We start from the raw sequence: 16,906 nt of genomic DNA on the forward strand, positions 1-16,906 counted from the left end.
TTTTACCAAAAATAACTGTATATAAAGTCGAAAATTTAAAATACCTATAAATATAACATTAAAAATAGACCAAAATATTTTAATAGTATTTTATATCTAGTACCTAAATGCTGATATGAATATGTGTTGAACATTTAAAGATACTATAGTTATTTATTTCTGAGTAAAGTAGGTAGGTATATATAAAAAAAAATCGACGTCAAAAACTAACTTTGTGTAAAAATTTCCATTTTTCTATTTTTTTTTCTAGGTTATTTTGAATAATAATGGAATTGTAGACCCCTTTGCCCTGAAAAAAATGCCACTGACTAGCAACTTGCTGCTAGAAACCACCCAAAACATTTTTTCTACTGTAAAAATTATCTTCATACACAAAAAAGAAATTACACATCATCAATACATTCATCGCTTTACTTAAAATCTAAAATATAATAATTATATTGAAATTTTTAATAAATATAATCATTATTATTTATATATATATAACTATGGATAAATTGTAAACGTTTATTTTTTATTTACATAGTAATATATACTTTTTATTAGCCTTTTTTAAATTTATGATTTATGAATTAAGTTTTTAATGTATAGTAGGTAGCGTATCTAATGTAGTAATTAGTAATTCCCTTCTAATAGGTTATCCTTCTAACCATTATTCGTTGAAATATCATACATAGTTTCTCTTTAACTAAAAGATAAGTATTATGACATTAACAGTTAAATATTGTAGGTTCTTTAAGTGTTTGACAATAGCGTTTCTAAAGTTATTATTATAAGTTGTAATTCACAACAATACAAATTATTATTACCTTACAGGTGGTGACAAAATATCAAAATAATAATGTATATAGATAATAATTTTTATACTTTAACAAAATGTCGAATAGTTGTTTTGCTACACTTACAAAGCTTGTATCTAAATAATAATATGAAATTAAACTGATAGTACTGTTTTTGTGATTTTAATATTATACTATTATATCACTGTGTATATTGATAAATCGATTTGAATTAAAATATTTCTTATTTCTGCTCATTAGAATTTTCTTTTTAATTTCTCCCCTTTTTTATTATGTAATATGGAAACAACATTGGTATTCATTGATTTTGCCACTTATGTTTATATTTCTATTCATTCGTATGCTATGTACAGGGAAATGAACACTGTACTTGAAAAGGGCTTTTTATTCTTTTATAAAGGAGCCTATAGTACACAAGTTCGCATAACATTACTTATTTTACTCTCGTTTATACTGTGCAATAGCGCAGTACGTATCGCACTAAAAAATTTTAGACACTGTTGTATTAATTACAATACGAGTACATACTGTAAAGAATCTGAATATATCTTTAGCATTTTATTGTATGTAGTATGTACAGTGATTATAAATCTATATTTTATACTTTTATATGTTTATCATATACTTCACCTACAATTGTTCTTACAATAATTAATTTTGAATATTTATATCGATTAAAAATATTATACTATGTAATGCGGATAAAAAAAAATTCAATAAGCATTTGGTAAGTGATTTGTTCTGTCTCTCATAACTCATAATCTATACTTAATATAAAAATCTATAATATATTTGACTAATTGAAATTCTTTTCGTGCTGGTATAACGTATTGAGACTTGAGTATAATTTGAGTATATTACGATGTATTGCTAATTAAATTTGTAACTTGAAAGAATATTTAACGTAATTATTTGTGATTGATGACATTTTATATAATTTGAAATTTATTTTTTGTATTTATATTTTACTATTTATTGGTATTTTATTTCATAAATAATGTATAATACGATACACCATACATTATAATAAATAAATGGAAATAATTAGCATACAAAATCAATCGAAAATACAAATATAATTTCAAGTTAATTGTATATATTATATTAGACTAAAAAATATTGATTACGATAAGACATATTAAACGGTGTAATAAATTATAGTATATATTTAGTGTGTTAATATTCTATTCGATTAAAGTGCACTAGAAATTAAAAAAAAAATGCTTGAATATCGACACTGAAACTCGCAAGGACATATTGAAAAAGGGTTGAACAATAATAAAGTACTCCGTAGTTGGTTTGTATTTACAGTTGTTTGTCTTTCAGTTTCATGTATTTAAATCCTACATTAGTTTCGTATCCATAAGCAAAAAAGGGGCTTAGTAATTTTATGACTAAAGTAGTATAGACATAATAAAATATATGTACTCGTATGTATAATGTATGTATAGGGTATTGGTACATATAAATATTTTTATATCAAAAGACGTTTTATGTTTGCTTTTATATTATGTTCAAATGGTGAATGTCGAATTAGAACATTTTCGAGACTTATAGAGTTGTAGACTTAATATGTTTGGGCGCCTTTTTGTTAGGTACCTATGTGTGTACTGTGTATATCATATTATATTATGTGAACGGCTAGCCCTATATAGACTGTTGTCATGCGTCAGGTATACAAAAAGCTATTAGGCGCCTGCATGTATCCAGGAACGACATATATATATATATATATATATATTACTTAAATGGAGTGTAAACGATTTTTTTTTTTTTGCAAATTCAATTGTAAACCCAAAAGGGATAACTACTTTCAAAATGATATCTTGTGGAATTTATTGTTAAGTATTGAAAATGGTTGTAGTTGATAACTAGACTTCAGGGATGGCGCCGTTGCTTTTAAATGCCGGGACGTTAACAATAGCTTCTTAAACCATTTTAAACAAATTGAATGTTGAACAAATGTATTTTAAATAAAATCAAATTATATTTTCAACTTATGTATGAGATTGATGCCAACAGCATAACATAACGTAAACAAATATGGGAGATAACCAGTAGGATTTGTTATATTTATAATTTTTCATACATTTTGAGTTTTTCAAATTGAACTTAAATAATTAGTCTACTAAAAATAAATATTTTTTTATTATAATATAATGGCTATACTATATGATATGATTATAATTTTGTTGTTTTGTCCAAAAACTACTCATTTAATGTTACCGTTGATTATAATATGTTTGCGTTTACTATATCGCCACTCAAAGTTGAATACTTTATATAATTGTATACATATTTAAGTGTTAAATTAACATTAAAAATACTTTGTACTGATGCGTTGTTAGTAAATATCTCGGTGAATGGGTAAATATTTTTGATATTTATTGGGTATTTTTTAATAGTTTTTTTACCTACCATTAATGCATTGCAATTATGTGCATGCATATAAAACTATCCATCTATATATAAATGTGAAAATAGAAATATTTATCAGGTATGTCCTCTAAAACTACTTATCCAATTATCTTGATTTTTTTTTTAAATGCAACAGCTTATTGCAGGTTTTAAGCCTATTTTTGATTCTACAAGTTAATGAAAAATAAATTGTTGGTTTTTGGTCCAAAATAAAAAATTAATCTAATTTTTTGTTAAAAAATAAAAAAAAATAATTTAAAAAATAATATGCTGCTGTTAAATGGTCAAAAAAAAAACAACGCTATATGGGATAGCTATAGTTAAATTGTATTAGGTTACCAAATATTTAACACGGATGCATTTTGTATGAGCAGCGATAAGTGCTCGGGGATAGCTAGTATTTTATATTTTTTAAATGTATTATACCACCTATGGAAGTATGAATTATTTCTTATTTAGACTGAAAATGGAATATGTTATGTTATGTACTTAGTGTTGTGAACTTAAATAAACTAAATATATATTAATTTGAATCATGGCTTAATTTTCAAAAGTTATATAATTAATATGACTACTTACAATTATACTTTAAACACAAAACATATATGATTTATTATTATAATTTATACATTTTGTGAATTTATTTTAAAATTGAATGATAATACAAAATCAAACACCCAAAATTCAATAATTTATATAATTTACTATTATTATATTAATTAGAATTGTGTGATAAACGTAATAATATTATTTATTTATTTGTTTTTGAAATTTAAATTTGAAAATACCAAATTTACCTATCACTACTCCAGTCACTATTAAATATAATATATATTATATTATATCTTCTAAAAAGATAATAGTATTATGAAATTCTACTTTATTTATAAATATATATGCATTATAGGTACTTCATACTTATTTGTAGTTTCGATCAAAAATTAACTGAAATCGAACTATTATAATTATCGACTTTTTAGTATTTAGGTATATAATAGATATTTTCATATAATATTATATAGAAATATAGAATGTAAAGTGATTACAACCTGAAGTCCTGAAATTATAAAAAATAAAAATAAAATATTAAATTTAATATTATAAAAATAATATTTTTTCTACATATTTTAGGAATGAAATATTAATTATTGTACCTAGTACCTATCTTATGTTAGTCATTAATTTATCATTATCACTTATGACTTATTATATATCATGTTAGGTTTCCAGTAAACAGCTATTGCGTACTCCGTCCAGTTTATATTACAGTCTGTTGCCGCCTAGTTGTGTAATTATTGCCAGGGTCATGAAAGGGTCGATGAAATATTAATGTTACCATTTACAATACTTAGTTGTTTATTGTCGCACATAATGCATCATGGGTCAACTACTCAAATTTCTAATACAATGTCTTAAATTTTGAATGATGGAAACGCTTTCTAAGAATTCTAAGAATAAATAAATTGTATTTTTTGACCTAATAAAATCCATATTAGTTTTATGTTTATATAGGTACCTAGTACAACTCCCTCTGTGGTAATAACTATCACGAGACGTGTTGATTTGTTGAGTATTCTTAGAAAATGTTTTCAACTGTCTATAACTTAACAAGAATTTAGGTTTGTACGGTTTATCGAAAAGTATTATTGAGAAGTAGGTATTTGTTCATAAAATTGTAACATGTTTATTAGGATTAAAAATTAGTTTGTTTGGATGTAACCTTTTTAGTTTGACATTTTTTGATTTACTATCTCATATAAATATTAAACGCTTATATACGAGTTAATAGATAGGTATATTTTTCGATTTGGAATAATAACTGTTTTAATTTATATATTAACTATAAAATATACATATTAATTATTTCTATAAGAAATCTAATTAGTTATCTTAGTATAAACTTAAATTTCCTACCAACTACCTTGTTGGTAAAAACAACTGGATTATATGTCTAAGCGTCATATATATTCTCTTATAGAATCAATAAATACATTGCTCTGTAACGACAATTGTAAAACAAAAAAAAAAATCATCAAATAATAAGGGCCACGACTTTCATTGCAATGAGATCTATTCATTTGAAAATATTACATTTATATATATGAGTGTATAACACCTTAATCATGTAATACAACGAAACGAACATACTTTTATTATTCTTAATGTTATAAGTTAGGACTAATTTAATATTCGTTTAAGTACTTACCTACTGCAGGTCAAGTATAATAATTAAATATACGATAATTATCGTACATATTACAAATCTTATTTAAACTATAGTAATAATTGTTGGTTCGTGTAAATAAAGTGTTTGATTAATGTACTTTTACAATAATTCATACAAAATTATTCTTAGTTATTTCTATCATATTAAATTTTTCTAGTACTGTTTTTGAATATTTTTTCTTCAAAATATGGTCACAAAACACTAGATTTAAAAGAATATTGTTATCTACCAATAATTATTTAGAGTTCAAAAGCATTACGCATCTCCCTAATTTGTCTCAATATGAATTACTTATTAAGCAGATTAAATTAATATATTAACTTGGCTTATTATCGTTTCAAGAATACGATGTATACAATTACTTACTTGAGTTATCGTATTTAATTCCTGATTATGTTTCTATACAAATTTGCGTTGATTCTTCTAAAAAGTATGTTATTTTGTGATCAAAAACGTGTTTTCATAATATATCAAAACATTCATAACTTATATTATTATATAACGATAAATTTAAGAGTTATTGGAAGTTTCGTTCAACACTCGGGATAAAAACTATTTTTATATCACAGTATTATAAAAACAATATGCTTTGATGGCCTGGTTGCTGCATCTTGCAGGATGTATATTGTGATTGCTACTTAACTTTCTGAGAATATGCCAAACTATAACTGTGTAAATAGTGTTGTGTATTTATTGGCACCTGAGAATTTTTGAGATAGAAATTATATGACATTGTTGTTGTTTGTTGGTTGTTTTCCAAAACATAAAAAAGTATTAACTAATAAAACACCGTAAGACATTAACAAAATATGATATGAGTGAATAATTAAAATATAGTCTCTATGTATAATATAATTATACTGATATAATATTCTATCTATACATGTATTTATTTACATAATCTTGTTGTACTGTTAAATAACTTATAAAATTGTGTTGATTTTAATAATTAATAATATTATATATTATTAATATTTTTTTAATGCTATTTTGGAACTTAGGTTTCAATGGTAGTTTATACGGTTTATTTGAGAAATGATTGATGTGATCTGGATTACTTGTGTACCCACATTTCCATTTATCATACAATTTCACAATATACGACACGGTCATTTCAATACAGAGGTATACTAATTTTGGAGGGATTAAATATGACGTACATTCTGAAACTACCCAAGTATATTTAATGTTTGCGATACTTGTTAAATAGTCTTCTATTTTACATTTAATTATACATAGAAACTAATCAACTATTGAATTTATAATTTTCAGATATATATTTATGTTTTTATTCTTAATGATTGTACTGAATATCGATTTATTACTACAAATTTTACGTGGATAAACAAATTTGTATTTTGCAATCCTTCTTTGCACTCTTGTAGTGAATATAACTATATTTATCTTAAAATAATAATTTATATAGAACACTTTCAATTGTTAAATACATTTTAAAGAAAAAAAATGGATTTATTAATTTGTTATACTCTTCTCAATCTCTGTAAAGTCGCTTATATAATATCACAACCTATAATTCTCCAAAATAATTACATCTAACCAATACCTAGCAATTAATGTATGACTAATTTTTTACAATCATGCGCATGCTTCTTATTTGGCATCTACATTTAATATAATACCATCGTCCGTCAATACTAATTTTTGTTAAACAACTCTTAAATACAAAAAAAATACTTGTAAAGAAAAACAATTCAATCTACAAATCATAATAATTATACACTAATAATAAATATCATTTTAAAACTCCAATTGAAAAAAACTCGAATGTATTTAATGATCATTGTTGTATAATGAATGCCTCAAGACTTAAAAAGTATTATAAAAACTCTTTTCTTCTTTTCATATTAAATTATTTTTGGTAGGTGGGAACATCTTGGGTGGTGAACATAACACGTATGAATGTAATTTAAACAAAGAGGAACCATAGATTGGAGTTATTACTATAAAATATAAATGTATAGGCGTGTAGCTGAAAATATACATTTATTTGAACGAATTATGTTTGAAACTGTATAAATTATATATTTGTGAAAGAGTGAAATTCATTTTTTTAGGTATCTATAATGTTATGCTTTTTATAAAAAATTTAATAAGTATATGTAGCTTACTTATATGAATATGTAATGTTGATCAGTAAATTATTTTTCTGGAGTATAATGTTTAAGGAATTTTAAAAACTAAACGTATTACCTTTGAAATCGTATTCAAACATATTTTATTTAATATATTATAGAACATGGATATTGTAAAATCATTTGTGCAACGGTTACAGTTACTGTAACTTATGTCAAAAATAAAAACTAACATCGATAATTGGCACGAATTGACATAAATAGTTGAGCTATGCTATTAATTACATAATTATTGGTATTTAAGATACTTATCATTTGTACATTGAGTGAAATTTATTATACTATATAAAGATTTAAAATAAATTATAATTTATTTTGTGATATAATTTTACCAAAATTACGGTTTACATTTAAATGTAGTAAATATGTATTTAAGCATATAAATATTGCATTTTCATTGTGTTTTTATTATTCATTTAGTTAAGTTAAGTTTATAGTTAAAGTTTATACTTCAATTAGGAACGTTACATTTTGTTTTGAGGATATATATTTATTCTAAAATGTATAATTTAGTAAAACTGTAAAATGGTGACTTATAATAATAATGAATAACAGCTAATCGCATGTATTTTATTTTTAAATATTCTTGTACATTTTTAATACCAGTTATACCTATGTATGATCTTGATTACAACAATGCCATAACTATTAGCCATTAGGATTTAAATATATTTTTATTTATTTAAAAAATATAATCATTTTCCTCTCTGTAAAAACTCAAAACTTAATATATATATTAGTAGTTGTGTATGTATTTGTGATGATTTGTAATAAACACGCATTGAAAACATTTTAAACATCTTTAAATTGATTTCTGTTCCATTTCACCCTGCACATCTTATATAATAATATAGTCTTTTCATCATCTTAACTATTCGATATTTATAATATACGCGTTTCTATAAACATCCGGTTTCTAGCGCATATTGCGCAAAACAGACGTGGAACGCGATTGTATCCAACCGCAACATGCCAATTATTTCAATGTGTGGGGGGGCCGGAAGTTACGTAGAAAGGGAGTACGAACCCTTACATCCGGACTATTTGTCGACCGGAAATTTCTGGGCGCACAACTTCAAAAGTATCGATATTAGGTACGTCTATGCTGTGTGATGTAGGTAATAATGCACTAATCAAAAGATATTTGAACACTACCAGCATATAGTAGTCAGTTCTTTTCTAATTGGACATCTCATACCTAATTCTTATACTTTTCCACCCTCTATTACGTTGTGTATAATGTATATATTACTATTATATTGTTGTAGGTCCGGTAGACCACGATTACATATTTAAAGTTTATATTATAGAAGTGAAAATAGTTTTGCTATATTAATAGTACTATAGTAGTATTATATTATAAGTACTTGCATAATATCCTATAGACATTGTTAAACGTACTTGAAATCTTAAATTAACTGTTCAGTTGATAAAATATGTGATTACAAAAATTATAGTACTAAATCAGCTCTTGCGTTTTATTATATGAATATATAGTCTTATGTTCGTTAAATTTATTGTTATCGATGTAAATATAGATGTCCTGTTGCATTTTCATCTTTAAGAACTTCGATAATTCAGCTAAAAACCATCTGCATTCACAAGACCCATGACTGAAAAGTTTGTTAATTAGTCGTGTAGTGCAACAATAACTACATAGGAACACAATATGTAATATTATAAGATTGCACATTTAAATATAATGTCTGAGTGTTATAAGGCGGGTGAACCCTTATAATTTATGATGGTGAAAAAATAAGTTAACGGTTCGGATAACTGTGTATTATGTATTATATGTTTACATGTAATAATCAAAAACCCTCAAAGGAATATATATCTCTGAGTAATAGACCCACACGTATACTTACACATATATATAAACTATAAGAGTTGTACTATTATTAAACCATAATTGTGTTATTATAACATATTATTTATTTTTACAAAATACGCATTTAATAATTTTATGTTTGACTTGAAAAAATAATTTGGTGCAATAAGTGTAGCCAAGAAGGTAGGGTGTAAGAAGTTACTAACTAATAAAGTATTGTCCAAATTCTGCTTTGAGTGAAATAAAACTAATATGTGTGTATATTATTTACATTAATCTGTAACTTCTCGTGAAATATTATAAATTGTACTGAAATTCACACATATTTGATACTATATGTGCATACTAAAAGAGGTAGTAGACTATATCGCAGGTATAAATTTGTGTGTCAGTGTTGAGTGATAGTATGTTAAATAAAAATAATATTTTCGAAAAAAAATACCAATCATTTCTGCTTATAATTGTTTCATGTTTTATTGTTATTGTGACTAGTGAGTGATATCATTCAATAATTCTTCGATCAATATATTAATATGTTTTTATATTAGTATTTACTTCAAGTTTAATATACTACTAGTGTTACTACTTATTCTACTGTTTATTTATTGCAAATTACTTTAATGTAATTTTATTGAGATTATTAATGATGACATGAAAATTGAAACATCCTATTATTAAGCGATTTTATTTTCCTTGAACAAATTTACCAATAAAGTTATTAAAATACGAATTAATCACTCTTTTAAATCATAATTAAACATATTTAGAGTCTACCAATGTTTCATATTTATAGTACCTATGTAAATATTAAAAAATATATTTTTCACGATGCCAATCACTTATACTCAGTGAGCAAATTGTGATTAGTTCTTATGAAAATTAATTTGTATCGGTGGACTGTGTTACAGATTTAATTATTTAGTAAATAATCTAATTTAATATAATTAAATAATATTCTTGAGTTATTTTCAACTTAAATTTTAAATAATAAAACTACTATCCCATAATGTGCATAGTGCGCGTGTACGTTTTTTAAATGCACATATTTGTATATCATGCATTTTTATTAGACAACATTTAATTAATATTTAGCGATACTTATTGCTACTTCACTTTTCCGACACTTTCATTGTCTAATTCTTACTTTTTGTAATAATTTACTCACCTTATTGTGTTAAAAGAATGCATAACGACAACGTTGACCTAAATCATTGGGTATTTGTCTGGAACTATAGATACGTGTAAAAAAAAATCTTATAAAATACCGGTTTTGTTTCGCCTACCACTTTATGGACCTCCATAATGCCGACAAACGCATTACACATGACCCGTGTAAAAGGGAATTTGGGGAGTACACCTTAATACTACACACACACACACACACACACACACATATATATATATATATATATGTGTGTGTAATATACGGAAACGATCAAAATTAGAAACGATCCTTTATACATAAAATCCAGAGGCTTTTAAGAGGCGAGAAAGTTCAAAAAGTATTTACTTAAGAACAAAGTTTATTCATATAGACTCTAATCTATAGCTAGAACTTTTCTTAAATAATCTCTATACGATTTAAAAATAAGAAGTTGAGCTTTTTAGCATATAATTTCGCTTTATAAGTCGGTGGTTGACTATAATAAAATTAGATAAAATTAAAACCCTGGAAGCGTATCGTGTATATTATATTATGTAAATAAGCAATGCCTATTAATTAATTTATTTATAACAAGTTTGATCACATTAGTGGGGGGAGCGTTGTAAAATATATAGCTATATAGTATAGGTATACTAGCAATTATATACAATTACAAATTATCAGGCAACTATGATGAAATTGTAAAAAAAAATATTTATTATGAGTATAATTTATTGTATACCTTTTTCAAGCATAATAGTTGCTTTTAAGCCGTTTGTTGAAGGAAGAATATATTGCCCCCTCATCCCTACGATTTTGTATGTCATTCGTGTGATATAACATAATAATATTAACGATATAATATTTCCAAAGTTTTGAAAAGATTGTTCATTAATAAGCTACTGATATTAAGTTAATAATCAGCATTTGAGTATTATGATAAAATGACGGCGATGGATTATCAGGTCAAGTTGATGTTAAGTTGTTATAATCCCACCTCAAATTTTGATATTAAACCGGGTAGTATTTTATCCTCTGAACATTTTTATCCCTAGTGTATGCGACCTATAGAAAAATTTTATTTAGTCAACAATTAAAATTAATGATTAATGTGGGTCATTTTATAAACCAAAATAATTTAGACAACAGTATACGACTCGTATTATTATATTTTGTTGTATATAACAATAACTGTTTAAATCGTTTTATAAAATAAAAGTGTAGTTTATTTTATGAAAAAAATGATAAAAAAAGAATGAAAAAATTCCCATATCACTCACTTAATTGTTAAATGGATACAAAAATGCAACCATCCACTGCAGTCCGCTGTGTAATTTTAAAACTTTTAAATAAATAAGGCTGTTATACGGCCAATATAAGATTTGGTTTTTATTAATATAGATCATTTTTCTGTTTCGCACATTTATTGCTTACCGGCTATCACCTCAAATTAGTATTATATTTCGCTCATATTATATATATTATATAATAGTTTACTGTGCCTAATCGTTTACCAGTTTTTTGAAATTGTAGGCCGTATGGTATATCAGCACGTTTATATTGTGTATCTAATAAATGCACCTGCATGGTTTACCCGGAATCAGACTGTGGAATGTGCGTAAAACTGTGACGAACCAAATAGAAGCTCCTCTACGTAAAAATGACATGTAATAAGCCATGGGAGGAATCGCTTATTGGTAGATACAACAATAGATTCCGGCAGGCACGGACTTGGCGTTGCCGCAGGAATGTAATTTGCATTATACGTTTTAACAATAAACCTATACCTAAACGGTGTACAACAATTACAGTATATATATTATATTATTATAATATGGCGTGGTTCAAATAATATGTCTGGGTGTACTTATTTTATAACGCTAAAGGATAAATCGAATATTGAACAAATAATTTCTTTTTTTATTACTGAATGTTTACAATTTCAAATATTTAAGATGAACAAAGTAGTCATAAAGTTGGAAATCAAAAATGTACAAGTGTTATACAAGTGTTTACTGCTTAGCAGACGTTAGCATCCTGATGAATTTTAGAACTCCACGAATCCCAAAATATAGTACATGTATATAGTATTGTTAGGGTTTGGAACTTGTTGCACCAAAAAAGGCATGCAAATACGCAGTTAAAAAATGTGAAATTTGTAAGTAATTTTTTTAAGATGTCAATACTAATTATTGTGTACTTTTAATCCAATTTTATTAACATTTCTTTGCTGATTTATGTTTTTCTGTTTTTAAATGTTGTATGACAATAAGTCACATATTCACATATCAACATCTATTCTCGTTTCAGACAGCTTAATGAATAAAATAACTCCATTAGTATAAAATATATTTTCTCTGAACTTGATTACTTGTACGATTATTTTTTATTTTAGGCATTTTTAAACTCATGCAATAAAACAATGTAGGTATTCGAAAATACAGTAAATGATATAGATTGTAGATTAATCAATAAATAGTAATACCTACGATAAAAATTATAATCACGATACACGTGCTGATCTTGTTAAGATGTTTATTGTGATGTTATTAAGTTTCTAATCGTAATTGTATTCAATAAAATAAATAAAAAATAGTCATATCATGTCGATAACACTGACCTTCAAATTCAAACACTGCTGGATAAAGATAATATTGTATTTGTACAATTGTAGTGTTAAAATAAACTATTTTAGAAAACTCTTTTGAACTTAATTCAAAAACGATATGGGCTAACAAAATTATGACCATATAAAGTTAAAAAAATAGGTATAGGTGAGTACCGTTCTGCTGTATATTAGGTATCGAATAGCTCACTATTATAGATTTGCTAAATTTGAATTTAATGATATATCATTGTAGGTATACAAAAACGATTCTGAGCAGAAACGATCTATCAACCTATTCATCAAGTGATATATTTATTTGATATAACTACTAAATAAATGTATTTAACTTTTAATACTATTATAGTATTTAATTATAATAATATATATTCATATCATATTATATTAACTTATATAGCTAACTCAAAATGTAATAACATCTTATAGTAATACTGTAAAACAGTAAAATAAATTCATAGCACTTATAAATAGATAATATTTTAAAATAAATCAAAAATATTTATTGCGTGTAGTGAAATTCTTAATAATTATATAAAATATACAACAATTTAAGTTTCTACGATTTATATTTTTAAATTGTATAAAAATATTTAACATATCATCGTTCAAAAGTGATTTCTTCTAAACTGGAATTTAAAATATCTATAGGTATAGGAACTAATTATGAGAAACTTTGTAAAAAATATTCAAAACTTTGATACAAAGAAGTTATTATAAATTTTTAACTACAAAATACTTAATAATTTTTTGCGATTTTGTCAGTTCTAATTTTAAATGCATATTATAAAAAAAAATTGTGCCTTTGTATTTTTAATAATGTTATATGGTTATAAGAATAATTTTTGTGATGTCTCGTATTACATCTTTCATTATCAAGAATTTTGACTCTGCGAATAATTTTAAATCAACATTTATAATACAAAAAAATTGAAAAATGTTTATATCTATAAATAGATTAAATATATTCAAAACATTTTGAAAATTGTATTGTAAATAGAAAACAATAATATACCTAGACGTCAAATGATAATTGGATTGGTGTAAAAATATACAAATTATAAAAATAAGTAGTGGACATTTTTAAGTTTGACCTTTTTAAACTGCAAATTAGATTCAATTTGATATCAAAAACCACTCCCCAATTTTGAATATCGAAGTAATTTATTGTCAATTTATCGTGCTCATACACAAAAAAACACATCGTGATAAAATTAATACATTCATCGCTCCACTTAGAATCTAAAATTTAAAAAATTATTTAAATTTTTACTTCACGAAAATTAATTCTATCTTACTTATAGCGTTTTACGAGTATCAAGTACATTAAAACATGTAAATTCAAGAAGTTCCGAACCTTAATTATCACATAATATCTTAAGTATAATTGATTTTAATATATTTCTGTTATCGTCAAAACATAGTATAAAATATTATAATCAATACACATCAGTATAATTCACTTAGTACTACCTTTGAATTAAATTCTAATGCTTATTATTATTCCTTAATTTATGCATCCGCAGACTACTTTCCAGTACATTTCTACGTAGATAATTATATGTCATCCACGGTATTGAAATAATATTTTTTTAATTAATAAGTAATTTAAGCATATACTGACAAATCTGTAGTGCTCTACACATTTTGCTTAGTTTTTATAGACGGTTTATGTCCATATAAGAGTATATTGTGTATTATAGTTTAGTGTATAATTTTTGTATGCTCGTACATACTCCTCTCGCCGTCTTGTTTAGGAAAATGTAATGCGGCTGGTTAAATCTATCACTTCGTGTACGATTAAGTCTGGTGTTCCGTCAATAATTGTGATAAATTATATACATATCTTGAGTCTGAGGATTCTATGTTGTAAGTAAGTTAATCTTACTAAATGGTTGAAACTTAATTTAATTAATTTCTCTGACCCATTGTATCTACAATAAATAATTACAAAATATTTAGTTTCGAAAACAATTAAATGATTAAATAATATATACAAATATTTACCTTCAGATAAATATGTTCATAAAGTTTCATTTTTGGTAATGGTAACTTATTATTGACTTCATAAATTTGCATACATTATTATTGCATTATTAAATTTTGAAATATTATCTTCAATTTTGTTTTTTATGTTTTCTATTTGAATACTTTCAATTTTAATGTACATATATATTATTATACTTGGATAATTTTATTGTATTTAGATACCAAAGTTATGTATTTTCGGTGTTGGCACTATGTATGTACCTTAATATCGTTATACGCAATCAACGTATAACAGCTTTTTGAATCATATATTTTTTTCACTTCTGATTTCTGACACAGCTGATACATATAAACACAAATATATAACATTCTTCTAAATGTGTACGCATAAAATCTTATGATAAAATAAAAACCGTTGTTATTTGTGTTTGCAGGATGCCACCGAACGTTATCTGCAGTTGACCACGGTCGCCGTCACGACGGCATTAGTCTGCACTAATACATCCACCGCCGTCCATACGACACGTAGCTGCCGCATAGTTGAGCTCAGAAGAGCAGCGACTGCAATAACGGCCGTCCACCGTGGTACAGTCGTGTGGCGGACATGCACACGGCGCGCGCTGCCAGCGTAACGCCATGCCGGAGCTGTCGCCGGGCGCGTTGTTGTTTTTTGCCACATCCGCTGCCCCCGACGACCGCCACCATCGTTACCGTTGTCCTCCCGACGTCGACAACGACAACCACTTTGCAGCGTCCTCAACGACCATCACCTTCCCGGCTGCCGGCGCCTCAGCGACCTCATCTGCAGCCGACCGTCTGGCGTTTTCCGTCTACCACCACCGTCGTTTAATCGACGCACCGACCGACCGCCAAAATGACAGTGCTGAAGAACCGACGGTTGATGGCCGGCCGACCGTTTTCCGTGAAACGTTGCGTGGCGGCGCTCATGGTGCTAGGTTTCCTTTCCATATTCTATTACACGCACTACCTGAGTTCACCGATCGCCAGGTATACATAGACACGCGTATATCGTTGTATTATATTATACACAATATTTAGGAAGTTTATTAGTTTTATAATATTATAATATTTTATGGTTTTGGCGCGTTTGATTGTATTTTTTAGATATATATTACTCATTAATTATTATTACTCGTAAAGCCATAACATTACAAATGAAATACTATAAGTTGAAAAATTTTAAATGGTTTAGCATATTTAGGAGATATTTTTAAAAAGTTTTTCTAAAAGCCCATTTATTGCAGATTTTACAATATTTTTAGCTCAAATTATATCATAAATACAATTTTTAACACGATTAATGAATTATAGATCATATTAGATGCAAAGAATAGAAAGTATGTAATATAAATATGTTGCTATCTAAATTTAAAGAAAAACTGACTATAGTTTCCCGTGTAAATCATGTAAAATCAAGAAAAATAAAGTACATATTTCGTGGTTTTTAAACATATATATTTGTTTTGACAAGTGCATATTGTATAACTGCATACGTTTAAGTTTGTGGTTAGAATATTAATAAAGTCGGATCGCTAAATATATGATGTTTTAATATGTCTGTAAATCGATTGTATCGATATATTTAGGATTTAAATTGCGTGACCCCGTGCTATTCTATTATTCTGTTTACTATATAAAATGAACGGTGGACAAGAGTGTAAAAATAATAATTTATAGAATCATTTAGTTAAAATTGAATC

At 26.0% G+C, this 16,906-nt stretch overlaps 1 protein-coding gene across 1 annotated transcript in view; it reads left to right on the plus strand.

The window, feature by feature from the left end:
* Positions 1-16,906, plus strand: part of LOC113548896 (bifunctional heparan sulfate N-deacetylase/N-sulfotransferase) — a 61,129-nt gene that overhangs the window by 8,927 nt on the left and 35,296 nt on the right. Inside the window, exon 2 of the mRNA XM_026949996.2 lies at positions 15,620-16,193. Coding sequence (XP_026805797.1) covers positions 16,060-16,193 — 134 coding nt within the window. The 5' untranslated portion in view covers positions 15,620-16,059. The remainder of the gene's footprint in view (positions 1-15,619; positions 16,194-16,906) is intronic.

The sequence above is a fragment of the Rhopalosiphum maidis genome, chromosome 1 (genome assembly GCF_003676215.2).
Source record: "Rhopalosiphum maidis isolate BTI-1 chromosome 1, ASM367621v3, whole genome shotgun sequence".
NCBI lineage: Eukaryota > Metazoa > Arthropoda > Insecta > Hemiptera > Aphididae > Rhopalosiphum > Rhopalosiphum maidis.